This window comes from Simochromis diagramma, unplaced genomic scaffold (assembly GCF_900408965.1).
Source record: "Simochromis diagramma unplaced genomic scaffold, fSimDia1.1 OVJJ01000026.1, whole genome shotgun sequence".
Taxonomy (NCBI): Eukaryota; Metazoa; Chordata; class Actinopteri; order Cichliformes; family Cichlidae; genus Simochromis; species Simochromis diagramma.
Window position 1 is genome coordinate 5,760,912 of NW_024386985.1, and position 13,414 is coordinate 5,774,325.

Here is a 13,414-nt window from a genome sequence, read left to right on the forward strand (position 1 = left end):
AAATAAAAAAAAATAAAAAAAAAATCACCTATAGTTCACCCTGCAGCTTCCAACAGATACACACTGACAGATTTCTTAGCAATGAGCAGAAAAACAAAAGAGGTTATGGAATAAAAATCCACACTGAATCATGTAGAGAAAAACATCTGCTGCACTCTGAATATGTCTATTTATATGTTCTCGTCGCTGTCACTGGAGTTAATGGTAGAAGTGAGCAGGTATTCCACCTCTGGGATAAATTTGTGATACACAGAGCGATGCATGTGCCCAGCAACAGGAATGAAAGAAAAAAAAAAAAAAAAAAAAAAAAAAACAGCGCGCACACACACACACACACACACACACAGACACATGTGGAGCAGCTGTTTTCTGCTTCATGTGATTCAGTGTAGATTTTCACTGAAATGTCCAGATTTGAGAACTGGGTCACTTTAAAATGTACATCAGAAAAGAAAAAAAAACCCAACTCTATAAAGAATTATAGTAATCACAGTTAAACTCAATCTATAAATAGTAGCCTATTTGTCTTCTCTCCCACGTTAAACCATTTACTGAACTATAAATTTAATGAATGCTTATTATGATCGATAGTATTCTTTCCGCTCTACTGCAGTAATCTTGATTCGTCGTAGATGTTAAGGCCAAAACGTACGTCTGTACGGATCTGAGAATGGAAATGACGGTTATTTGACCATTTCGTCCTGTTTTTCATAATCATTTACGCTTAATATGGATACCAGATCCAACCTTTACCAACAGACAAAGAGATTCTGCAGTAGATACGACACTGCATGTTTAACATTCAGCACAGCGAGCCTTCTCAGAAAGCTTTGCAACTGTTATACAGGTTTCTGTTTCAATAAAGAGTCTCCAGAAATTAAATCAAATCACCTTTCTCCCAAAAGATCCCAGACAGCGAACAGAGAGCAGGTGGGGGGGGGAGGTTTGTCCCGTACCCCCGCCACCATCACCAATGCGTGACTATGCAACAAGCTGCAAAACAGGTACATATAACAGAGATGTGTTTGTTTGTGATGAGGCGACAGCCATCTTCATTGTAGATACCAAATATTCAAGTTTTTTCTCGTTTTTTTTTTCTTATATAGTTTTTGCATTTAAATAATCAGTTGCATTGAGAAAACAAAAAGACAGGGACAAAATAACCAAAACAATATTGATAAGGATAAAATAAAAGCACACAATTTCAGGATGGCCTTTCGCAAAGTGCTTTTGTTACAATCGCAGAAGCTGATAAAAGGCAGCTTGATAGTGCTACACCGGGGCCTTTTAAACTATCTGTCTACATGTCTGTCTGTCACATAGTAGTGGGATAAAGAGGCTAGACAGACGGACAGAAACAGCCATCCGCAGAATGTCTAACACTTCCTTGTCCCTCCTCAGACGCACGACCTTGCTAAAAAGTGGGAATCACAGTATGAAGTTATGGAATGTATCCCAAACTGGTTTACGTTACCAACAAGTGAAAATGTCTCCTCTTCCATACCTCATCCACACCTCCCTCCCTTGCCAATCCCCCTGCTGAGGATGTGTGATCTTTGATCAAAAGCCAGTCGGCAGCAAAGATGTTGACTACGAGTCCACAGAGAGGGAGAGCGATGGGAGAAGAAAGTGAGAGAACACGCAAACCCCCCCTCCCCTGTGCTTTTCCAACCCCATGTCTTTTCAAGCACGCTACAGTCCAACTAATAAGACTGAATCCCAAGTGGCTTCCTTCCCTCCAACTAACAATTCACTGGATCAATATTAGATGGAGAAACAAGGTTGGTCGCATCCACTTTACAAAGAGGGAACTGTTCATGCCAGTACCTTTCTGGGAATTATTACGGTAAATATTTGTATGACGAAGAAAGAAAAGACAGAACAAGAACACAGAGTTTGATTAGACATACGATCAACTGAGCAGACACTGAAACCCAATGCATAGCAGTGAATTTTCCACCTGAGTAGTACTTACATAGAGACAAAAGAGATATGCAACATTCTGATGGTTGCAGTTCCCCAATGTGAACTCTGCGGTGACCTCTTTTGTGTTACGTTTCTTAGGCCACGTATTTCCCATCAGCGTAGAGGACCAACACTGAACAGTTACCTGGGCTTCCTGCTCTCATCCCTGAAAACAACATTCAGCCCTCTCCTACCACCTGGATTTGCTCCTCCCTGTATGCCAACCTTTGTATCTCCAGAGACAGAGAAAGACTCCAAGTGCAAACTGTCCCCGCTTGGCTGAGAGCAGCCAACAGACAGCAGCCTGCCTCTCTGAAGGACCCAGGGCTGTCTGTGTAAGTGCCAGAGCCACGCTGTGCATACTGCCGTACTGCATATGCTGCGCTCAGCTTGCCCTGCTTCGACAGCCTGATGGAAAACGTGCAAAAAAATAAATCAGGTGTGCAGCAAAATGACGAAGCAAAGCAAACAGCCCCCTTTCTGCTGCCACGAGTCGCCATATCACCATATTAACAGTCACCCCATCCTGCTTTGTTTGATTTGTGCAGTTATCGTGCTTGTTATTGTCTTTGTTTTATGGCCTTCTCAGATAGATTTACAAAAAGTCTTTGATAATAGCACAGAAAAAAATAACATTTCAAGGTCCATTTGAAAGAAAAGGAAAAACAAAACAAAACACAGTTGCAATGAAGTTCTGAGACTGTCTTGGTGCAGCCTGTGTCAGAGTAACCTTGGCCTGGGGCTGAGGCTGGGGACACACCAGCTGTGGAGCCACGGAGGCAGAGAGAGACACTAATATATCAGTTCATTCAGTACTAACTATTGTTTTAGTACGAGCCAATCAGCTTTCACAATTTGGTTTCAATGTTACAAGAAAAGTGTTTAAATGGTGAAAAATAAAAATAAAAAAATAATAAAAATATAGAGTTTTTTTTAAATTTTTTATTCCTGTCCACATAAGGCACACTGTGGCCCTTGTGTCTGCACAATCCACCTGGTGGGAGTGAGCCTCAGCCCCACGCCGCATGACATTACCATCTGAAAACACACACACACCACCATGAGCTCAGCACTGCCCAGTCAAGGCCACAAAGTCACCGTCTGTCTCAACCAGAGAACATTTAAACTCAGCTCAAACAGCAGAAGGTAAATGGAAATCATCCAATTCAGCAGTAACAAAAGTATTTAAAAAACACATCAGATTTTAGGATCGATAATCCGTCAGTGGACTCAACATAAGACAAAAATCTCAGAATGACAAAGAACTGGAATGAGTATCTGTGGCATCGTCAAACATTGCATCTGAGCCATCATCAGGAACGAGTAGGGTTTTTTTTGTTTTTTCAGAGAAGATTTGCTGCTTGCCTAAATTTTCTATATTTAGATTTTCATGTATAAAGAGCACGTATGATTGACTTCTATCAAAAAGACAAAAAAAAAAAAAAAAAAAAGAAAAAATCCCAAATCTCTTTTTAAGAGCCTTCAGATTAAACAGTAAAAGTAATAATCAAACATTACATTGGTAGCTTAAAATGCCCAGTGACTTAAATGAAAGCAGTTTTTTTTTCTCCTTTGGTGTTTATTGTTGCTGGACGTCTGTATATTTTGAATATACTATACATGATTATTTCTACGGAGGGGTTGGATGGACTCTTAATGAGACCACTGAGTATTAACCACACTGCTCTGTGCTCATGGAAACTCGCAGGCCTTTCTGAGGTCCCCTGTCCTTTTCCCATAAGCAGGACAAGGACATTTAACATTAGTGCAAACTTTTGCTCTTTCAGCTAAAGCACCACTTCCAGTGCTATCAGGCTTTTATCCATAACCCCACCCAAGCACCCATGCCCCACCTTCCTGGCACAACATCCCAAAACCATGACCACACGCACAACACACGCACGCGCACACTCACACTAGCATATACACACCCACACGCACGGCCACGTATAATTATTAGAAGAAAAAAAAAAAATAGCTGTAGCACAACACGTTATTTTAAGAAAAACGAGTGTAGACAGAAACAAAAGGCTATACATCCTTACACCTCAAATTCTATTTTCCACAAGGATACAAAGAGTGAGAGAAAGCAAACTCAAGTAAGTAGACACACATTTCTGCATATGTATTCCAGAGAAGGGCATCTGTGTGTGGCTTAGTCAGGGAGGCCCAGCCTGGAAAAATTATAGACATACTTTCAATATCTCTTGTTTACAGTAGACTAAGATGGAGGGCAAAAAACTTTGGTTAATCAACAAACAACATAAGACATTTGGGGAAACATTAAGGTCCAATGAAACATTGTGTTTAAGATGACCCACGGGTCTTGACAGGTAAAACTTCTGCCACGTCAAGATAAGTGGGTTTAGGCAGTCCAAGCCAAGTACCACAATACATGAAGATCACAAGACATTAGACTGCCCCGCTTACATCGGTCTGCCTGCAGGAGTCAAACTGTGCAATAATTAACCCCATCTTTATCATAACGAAACAACAAAAATAGAAACTAACTCTCAAGACCTGGCCAAACCCTGACAATGGCCAACAAGGGTAAACAAAGAGTTATGCAAATCTGCACCAAGAGAGCCGTGAAGTAAACAAGCAACTGTCCAATGTGTTGTTCTACAATATGGTATTTTCGCTCCTGTGGTACCGCGGACCTATTATCACTGCAGTTCCTCCGAGAACACATGTAGATTTTAGAGTAGCTGGTGAACAGATGGGGTAGACACCAAGTTTGTTTATCCAGCGTTGTCCTGAGACCCTTCAGCCTGCCAGCCAGCAATGCATGCTTGTGCACATGCATGCAAAAAAAATAAAATAATAAAAATGCATGTATGCACGCACACAGCGCTCTTTCCACTTGTCTACCTCCTCCTTCTATCCCCTTACTTTACATTAAGACGAAAAAAAAAAAAAAAAAAAAAAAAACAATCACTAGATTTTTTTACAACTAAATTCAAGTGCATTCAGTTACATGGATTGATTTACTCTTTTTTGTGTGTGTGGACCTGCCTGGCTTCTCTTGTAGAGATCGACACTCGTCTCCTCTTTTCTTTTTTGGCAGCTTGTTGTCAAAACCTGAACGAAACCAGCGAAGGAGCTCGACTTCACCATCACGCACTGAAGGAAAAGGCTGATCTCATTTGCAACTGGTTTGTTTCAAAGTACCCGTTTCGTTGACCAAAGTGCCCTCCTCAGTAACAAAGTGCAATCATGACCTGCCTCTTCCCATCCAACGTGCAAAAGGACTGATAGTTGGAAAAAAAAGCACTACTGCAGAAATTACAGGGTGGGCTGGGGGGGGGGGGGGGGGGGGGGGGGCACTCTACATCACATGCATGTTCTCTTAACGCAAAAGGCTCAATGTGCTCGTATGGAAACTAAAGTTGGATTCTGGAGTTTATTATTGTTTAAGACGAACAAATCCAAACGTATGGAGTCGCTGACAATATTCAAACACATATGTCAGCTCTGGTGTTTTCCCCTTCTCTACAGGATACCTGGACCCAGTGAGCGTGTGTGTGTGTTAGCGAGACAAAGTGTATTGGGGCTGGCAGCTCAGGGTGCATGTTTGAACAGGCTGTGGCTGACTCACACATGCTGATGATGTGGCCAGAGGGACCCTGGCTGCTACGCACACACACACGCAAACACAGTCGCACACTAAACTGCCAGCACCAGGCGTCCTCCCCACAGTAACACCAGGCTCTAATATAATAATATCCCCTCCAGGCTGGTTCGGGGGCATTAGAGGACTACAGAGGGAGAGGGAGCGAGAGAAAAGGCCTGATTTGATCCCCTCCTGCCTGGAAACGTGGCTGAGCTGGGGGAGATTATTTTTTGGAATGCAACAGACATTGCGAGATCCCCCTCCCCTTCCCTCGATCCCCTCCCCCATCAACCAGCTGCAGCTGCGCTCCTATTTGGCCTCCCAACTTGGACAGGTATTTATTGCTCTCTTCATCATACAGGTTGCCTTACGGTTGTGTGGTCCCCAGGGCAAAAAGATTGGAATAAGCATAAACCTCCTCGCACATCAGCCCGCTTCCTTTAAATATTACCTCTCCCTCAGTTGGATATCTTTAGTAAAGCTGTGCAAACATAGAAAAAAAAAAAAAAAGGTGCTCGTCTATCTCTTCGTACTCTTTGTCACTCTCTCACTCAGGCTCCTTTAACCTGCGGTTGGTTAAGTGCTACCCGCGCCTTGTCACACAAGGACAGAATCCGAAAAACTGCAAAAAGTTAAGCACATTCATTCAATCGACCCCCTCGTCCTTTGGGCAGGAACTTTACATATCAAGTGTTAAGTTTAGGACAAATGGGTGAATCAATGCTTTTTTTTTTTTTTCCTCTCTCATCGAACATTCATACAGTTTGTTTTGTTCACCCACAAGCTTCACTCTCTGAGAAATATGACATCAAGCCTACGAGGAAAAAAAAAATGTGATTGGTAACTACAACTCAGCATTAAGAGGGGCCAATGTCATATCACCACCTGCTGTATATACATGTATACAATAATAAAGTGTCAAGTACCCAAAGCAGTCAAAAAAATAAAATGTTGAGAAACAAAAATTAAGACAAAATCAAAAGGGCGAACAAACATATTGACACTGCAGGGCTGTGAGGGATAAGAGGCCACGTAGTAAAGCCAACACGTACATTGACAATGGTAGTGCTTCAGAAACACAAACCCTCCACCCCTCGTATTCCCGAGTCCTGCAATTGGCGAGCCCCCATTAAAGTGGATTTGACTCAAAGTGAATTTGCTTTTCAGTAAGACAAGCCATAGATTCTTAAAATGCATTTTAGAGAGTAAGTAACACTTCAATCAAACCCCTGCCTCATTCTTTCTGGAACATTTAGAGAAGAAAAACTGTTGCATCAAAACTGTGGCGAGTTTTCCTTGCATATGCCATATTGTGGCAATGGTGTTTCTATGGTAACTGTACATTTCAGACCTGCAAAGAATAGAAAAAGAGTTGTTTTCATTGGGAGGATTTGTCCTCGCTTCACCCGTACAGCAGCCAGAAGGTGCTTGACAGACACCTTTCTTAGAGCTTGAAGGCTGTGAGGACAAAACCAATAAAAATCTAAATCAACTGCATAGTTGCTCAGAGTTCCTTTGTATCTATCATACATTTGCCTAAGCACATATGCCACATATGTATAAAAACCCTATTATTACAAAGAAAGAAATGACCCAGAAAGTGGACGTAATGGGTGCATGATTTGAAGCGTTCTTTGCTCTTTAACAAATAAACCAACTTAAGTGCTTGCAATTCTACGCCGTGTCCTAAGTAATAGGAGAAAGAAATATAAAGATTAGATTTTTGTGACACCCTGATTTGGTTTATAGAGGAATAGTTAGTTGTTTGTTGTAGTTTTTTTTTTGTAGTTTTTTTTAAATTGCCTTTGCATCTTTAACTCCTCTCTGTTCATTGGCCTGTCTCACAGGCGGTGCAGAGTGACTATGGTGTCCAGCAGTGTCCTTGTCTTCCCTGCAGTCTCAGGGCCCTGCCTCCCCTGCTAGCTCCTGCAGCTGAGGACTGTGTGCATGTGCTCCAGCAGCAACCTCCATCTCCGCTGCCGAGGTCGACTCCGATCGCCGCCTTCCCCTGATGGTATGAGACCCGGGGCCGGTGTCGGATCCGGGGCTAAGCAGGCCCACGGGGGCCTCGAGGAGCCCTGGCTCTCTCACGCGAGGTTTCCGGCCTCGACGGGAGGGGATGCCGTTGCAGCCGTCCTTCTTGAGGTGGCGGTGCAGGTGATCCGAGCGCACAAAAGTCTTAAAGCAGCTCGAGCACTGATAGGGGCGCAGGCCGGTGTGTACACGCATGTGGTTCTTCAGGTCGTAGTTGTGAGCAAAGGCAGCTCCACATTGTGTACACAGGTAAGGCTTCTCTCCTGTATGCTTCCGCATATGAACCTTGAGCTTGTCCTGCCTGAGAGGGAGAAAAATAAACACGGTCGAGTAAGAATACAAAGGCAAAAACTCTGCTGCACTAGAAGATCGGTTCACACCCATTTGAATGCACTTAGTGCACACAGCCAACTTCAGGTTCTAATCACTCGTGCAATATCACGTACAAACACATAATTAACTCAAACTATATTATTAATTCTCACACATACAGTGGCCAGCCTAATATGCTTTGGATGGATTTATTTCCCATTTAAGAGCCATCTCCTGGATCTCCTCCAGTTCTGTGAAGGTACCCTCTCTAACTGACGAGAAGCCATAAACTTAACCTTTTAATTTGTGTAAATGCACGCAAGAGCACTATTGCTAAATGATAACAATATCAGTTTTATATCAGCGTTTTACGCCTTTTGTTAACATGTATTTGACGACAACACAACAACAATTGACAGATTGCAAAAATGTTTAATGGAGACTTGAATTTCCTCTGCAGCGCAACGGTTCCAGGATAATTTGGAAAGAGCTGACATTTATTGTGGAGTAGTACTGTAGTACTGAGTGCAGCTCAAGTTTGCAGCTTATATTTATCCACAAGAGTCGTACTGGGACCGACTTCTGTAGGTGTCGCACATGAGCGAATAAAACAGCTCATGTGGAAAACTTGCTTTCCAAATTGTGAGGTCTACAACACTGCAGTCAAAACAGCATACAGCATGACTCTATATCAAAACGCATCTCATAACACAAAACTATTTGACTTTCCAATGACACCACCTACTAAACTTTATCAGACTTCTTTGGCCTTCATCTGACTCTTGTCCTTCCCTCCCCCCTTTAGCCCTTACTATCTCTCCAGCTCCGAGCTCTTAAATCGCCTAACCCTTCTGTACCGAGGGCAGAGGGCTTCTAAACAAACAAGCGTAGTTAAGACAACTGCATCTGAACACATACACACCCACCCACAGGTGTGTGTATGCAAGTGCCAGGTAAGTGGATTAGCTGTCATACAAGGAAACAAATAAACCCACTGCAACGCTCAGAGGTCTGTATACCTGTGCCCTAAATAGAAATGTTAACCACGAAACGCATGTGTGCACACACACATACACAAACACACGATGCAGACGCATAGTTAGGGTGAAGCATTGGAACAAAGTGGCACACTGACAGAGGTGAATTATTTAAAGGACAGGGGTGATTTATTACTGTGCGATGCACACTCTTAACCCTGTTCAAACAGGATTAAGATTACAGTGCCCCCTTCCCACTGCCAATCTGAATTTGCGTAAATTTAGATCGGTCTTCCCTACCTGCCAGCAGAGGTTTTGGCTATTTCTAGCCAACTGTATCTATTTCCAGCACAAGTCCACTGATTAATTAATTAAAGGAACGATTTCATGGAAAAGTTAAGACTTAAATAAGAGGAAAACATGTGCACTCGAGTACCCTTCTGTAGCCTAGTCACATTTATTTGAGCAGGACATGGCAGATTTCATTAGAGAGGTAAGGGAGTGACAGAAAGAGAGAGGAGGGGGTGGTGTAACTACTCTGCCGTGGGCAATAATCAACATAACCAGAGATCAAAAGTTCACATTACTGCATTGGAGCACATAGAGCACCATCCAGCGCCTGTAATCCCCCTCTGTATCAGAGCACAGCACTTTATAGCAGCCTTCCACTAGATAACACTACCATGGCACTGCCTTCTTTTATAGGACCCCTACGTTAAAATTCCAGGACTTTGCTATGAAGGCTGTCACAATAAAACAGACCTTTACAACCCTCCAGCCCCCTCTCTCTGACCTGAAAGATTCTACGTGGCATTGTTATTAACATTCAGCTTCAATGTTATGTCAGGAAAAATCCTGGTTAGGGCCTAATCACTCCATCTTCACGTAAATACACACGCACACACGCAGCTTCACAAGCTGCACTGTCTACTTAATACAAAGCTAAGTTGGTTAGCACTAATACTCCTGCTCTTGGCTTTGTGTTTCCCCGCTGCTGGCCATTTTGTCAACAGTGTCCAAGACTATTAGCACATGTGACTTGAGGAAGTCTCTTCATTAATTGGGCTTACCTGGTAAAGCGCACTTTGCAGATGGCGCATTCGTAGGGTTTCTCTCCCGTGTGCGTTCTGATGTGACGCGGGAGCTTGCCTGCCCCTTGAATGACCTTGGAGCATATGGGGCACTTCTGGAAGGCCTTGGAGCGCATCTTCCGTTCTCCTCCACCCCCGCTGGCTCTCTCTCCGACCCCCCTCTCTGCTCCTACTCTGTCTTGGGCTGTACTGCCTCTTGATAACCAGAGTGATGGCACTCCCTGCGTTACAGCGGATGACGCTGTATCTTCGTGCTGTGTACTGCTAAAATAATTCAAGTAAAATTCCATGTCAGGGTCATCGCCATCTCCCTGGTCCTCACCGGTCGTAGCACGCTCCTTCTGCCTCTCGATGGAGTCCATCATCTGCTGCAGGAGGGCACTTGCTGAACCCCTCTCCGTTATCATCGCCTCCCTACAAGCGTCCTCCGTTTCGGGCTCCTGCCCCAGCCTAGAATTGTGAGGGAGGTAGAAGTGTCCGTTTTGGGACGGAGGGTAGTATGAGGACCCCAGGGTTCCTCCGTTACCCTGCACCGTGTCCCCATCCTCATCTTCATCCTCATCGTCGTCTTCTTCCTCTGGTTCCTGTTTAGGGACCTGGGACAAGGCGAGGGCCAAGGGGGAGTAGTACTCGCTGGGGCCAACAGGGGCCCCGTTGCTGGGGGTGCCCCCGTTACCGTGATTAAAGTGCAGGTGTGCGGTGGGCAGGTCCCTGAGCTCCGGCGTGCTGCAGCTGCTGCTCCAATGCGCCCCTCTCTGGAAGTACTCCAGATACTCCCGGGCCCGCACCCGGTTCCCCTGCTCCCTTCCTCCTTTGCCTTTCCCATCCTCATCTTCACCCTCATCTTTTCGCTCACTGCCCGCCTAAAAATAAGAACAAACGAAGTGTTACAAGCCTGTGAAAAAAAAAAAACACAAATAAAAACATAAAGAGAAAACAGACTAAAGGCAGAGGAGGAAATGCATGTTTAAAATAAAATGTTTTAAAATGTTTATCAGATACAAAAGGATGATGCGTGCAGACCTGTAGGGTCTGATGCTTTTCAGCACTGACTCGGTATCCTGGATGCAAACCGAGGCGCTCAGTACGCTCATGGGTATTAGTATGCGCAATGAGAAAATGAAAACTAATTGGCAAAGAACATTCATGCCCGGTGTATGTATAAAACAAACAATAATGCAGCACACGATCCTGTGTATGTCTTCGCTGCCGTACTCTGTAACTCTTAAAAACACCAGTCTTGAAAAAGGTTGTCAAGAGGCTTTAACTTTTGATAAAACGTAACAACAGATGCTAGAAAGCTTCCAATAATGATTTGACATCACGTCATCTTATCTCATGATGTAAAGCATTATCCATGCAGTGCAGCATGTCACAGCTACACTTGATCACGTTGAAGTGTAGTTGCAATGTGCTGTGTCTGTACTCTGTTAAAGAGCATGCTGTCGCTCCATGAATGCTGTTGGCTCAGAATGAGTAAGCGCTGAACTAACCCCACGGCTGTGGGAGTGCGTTTGGCATAGTGAGAGAAACTGATAAAGGCCGTGATATAAGCTTCACTATGCTGAGCATTAATTGAAGTTGATGGCTTAATGACAGGGTGGCCCTTTGACCATGTGAATGAATCAGTTACTTGGATAAAGTACAGTTCATACCTAAATTTGAATTGTGACACAAGTTACTTTAGCATTAAAAGTCTCATACCGGCGGGGAGAGCACTTTGGTGTCCAGCAGGTGCGTACAGACATCCTGGACAGGTGGGATTTCCAGGAGACGTGCAGCAGCAAGGATCTCAGCCACACTGCTGTGACTGACTGTCAGCGTGGCCGTGTAGGCAAAGTCCAGCAAAGCTCCCAGAGCCTCCGCTGCCACAAAGTCGATGTTGTAGATGTTCTGTTGGTCGGCGGCTACCCCTGACGTGAAGAGCTTGTGGAAGTAGGTGCTGCAGGACGCCAGGACGGAGCGGTGAGCTGGGAACTCCCGATCTTGGGAAACCAGGAGCACGTCACACAGCAGCCCGCTGAGCCGCTGCTTGTTCAGGCTGCCCAGTATGTCTGCGCTGTGTTCAGGGAAAGGGATCCCCACAGGACCTTCCTCCGCCTCTCCCGCTCCACCTCTCCCTCCTCCACCCCCACTGCTTGCTATCCCCCTGAGCCGCCTTCCGCCCCTCCCGCCGGCTCCTAACGACATCTTCCACCAGCCTGCCGCCGAGCCGCCTAGCACAGCCCCCACCCGTGTATCCGTCCTGCCGTCTGTCCGTCTGCCTATCTGAAGGAGAGTAGAAACAGGTGGAAAAGAAAAAGAGGAAATTAGCAGACAGGTATTACATGGGTGCAGAAAGAGAAACAAACATGTATTACCTGAATCAAAAGTTTGCGGAGGCCTTATTTGAAAATTATTTAAATATCAAGCACAAGAACGGAGAGCTCTCAGTTCACAGTACGCAGCTGGTAAAAATACACGCATAAAGATTTTTAAATATCTTTGGAAAAACTGCAAAAAACATCTACGAACTTGGGCCATATCTGGTAGCCCAAAAATTGACAATATTGTCAAATATAAAACTGAATGTACAATTAGGATGCCTCCATTTGAGCTTTGAAGCAACATGTGAATACAGTCAAAAGAATTTCATTTCTTAAAAATTGTCATAACCAGTCCGTAGCCTAATATGACACCATTTGAATACAGACTTTTTTCTAGGCTATGATCTTCAACCAAATAAACTGTACTGACTTTTCCAGCCGGTCAATAAAAATTTCTAATGAGTCACTCATCTTTATTCATTAATTTCTTGGCAGTTCAAGAAAACTTCTCTGCTGCTTTTTCACACCAACATGTCGACAGTTTCTGTGAAAATACATCAAACCTTCCCAGAACCACATACATCAAAATCTTCATGACATGCTGCTCAAAAATAAAAAGAGCCTGCTATAAACCTGACTGAAACCAAACTTCACCATGAGCATTTCACACTTGCCAAATTTGCTGAACGCTGTAAACAATTTACTTTGTTCAAGCAGATTGGTTACAAACTCTGTGCAAAACAGGACTGTTACATATATTTGGTGCAAAGAATTAGATTCTAATGGTGCTGAATAAACAGTAGCCTGCAACAATTTACATTTGGGTCAACAATTGGGTGAAGATGTTTGGACTGCATCCATGCAGGTGGCTAGGAGCCCATTTCCTTGTATACACGCCCACATCTATGGGAGTGTGCATGCACTTGTGCAAGGAATCAAGTAAGAGGTCGTGGAGGACAGATAGGCAGAGGGCTGTGGGGATCAGAGTGCATGCTGGGAGCTGGGCTGTGCAGGCTATGCTCTCTGTGTCGGTGGAGAGCCAGAGAGGGAAGTGAGAGAGGTGGAGGAAAAGAGGTGGAGGAGGGGGGGGGGGGGGGGCTGCCAGAGCAGACCCTG

At 44.3% G+C, this 13,414-nt stretch overlaps 1 protein-coding gene across 4 annotated transcripts in view; it reads right to left on the reverse strand.

Moving 5' to 3' along the window:
- The window catches only part of zbtb7a (zinc finger and BTB domain containing 7a), a 25,328-nt gene continuing 11,914 nt past the window's right edge, over positions 1 to 13,414 (reverse strand). For all 4 annotated transcript variants that reach the window (XM_040039906.1, XM_040039904.1, XM_040039905.1 and 1 more), the window contains exons 2-4: positions 11,697 to 12,260; positions 9,972 to 10,855; positions 1 to 7,913 (exon numbers count right to left, since the gene is read on the reverse strand). In XM_040039906.1, coding sequence (XP_039895840.1) covers positions 7,478 to 7,913; positions 9,972 to 10,855; positions 11,697 to 12,182 — 1,806 coding nt within the window. In that variant the 5' untranslated portion in view covers positions 12,183 to 12,260 and the 3' untranslated portion in view covers positions 1 to 7,477. The remainder of the gene's footprint in view (positions 7,914 to 9,971; positions 10,856 to 11,696; positions 12,261 to 13,414) is intronic.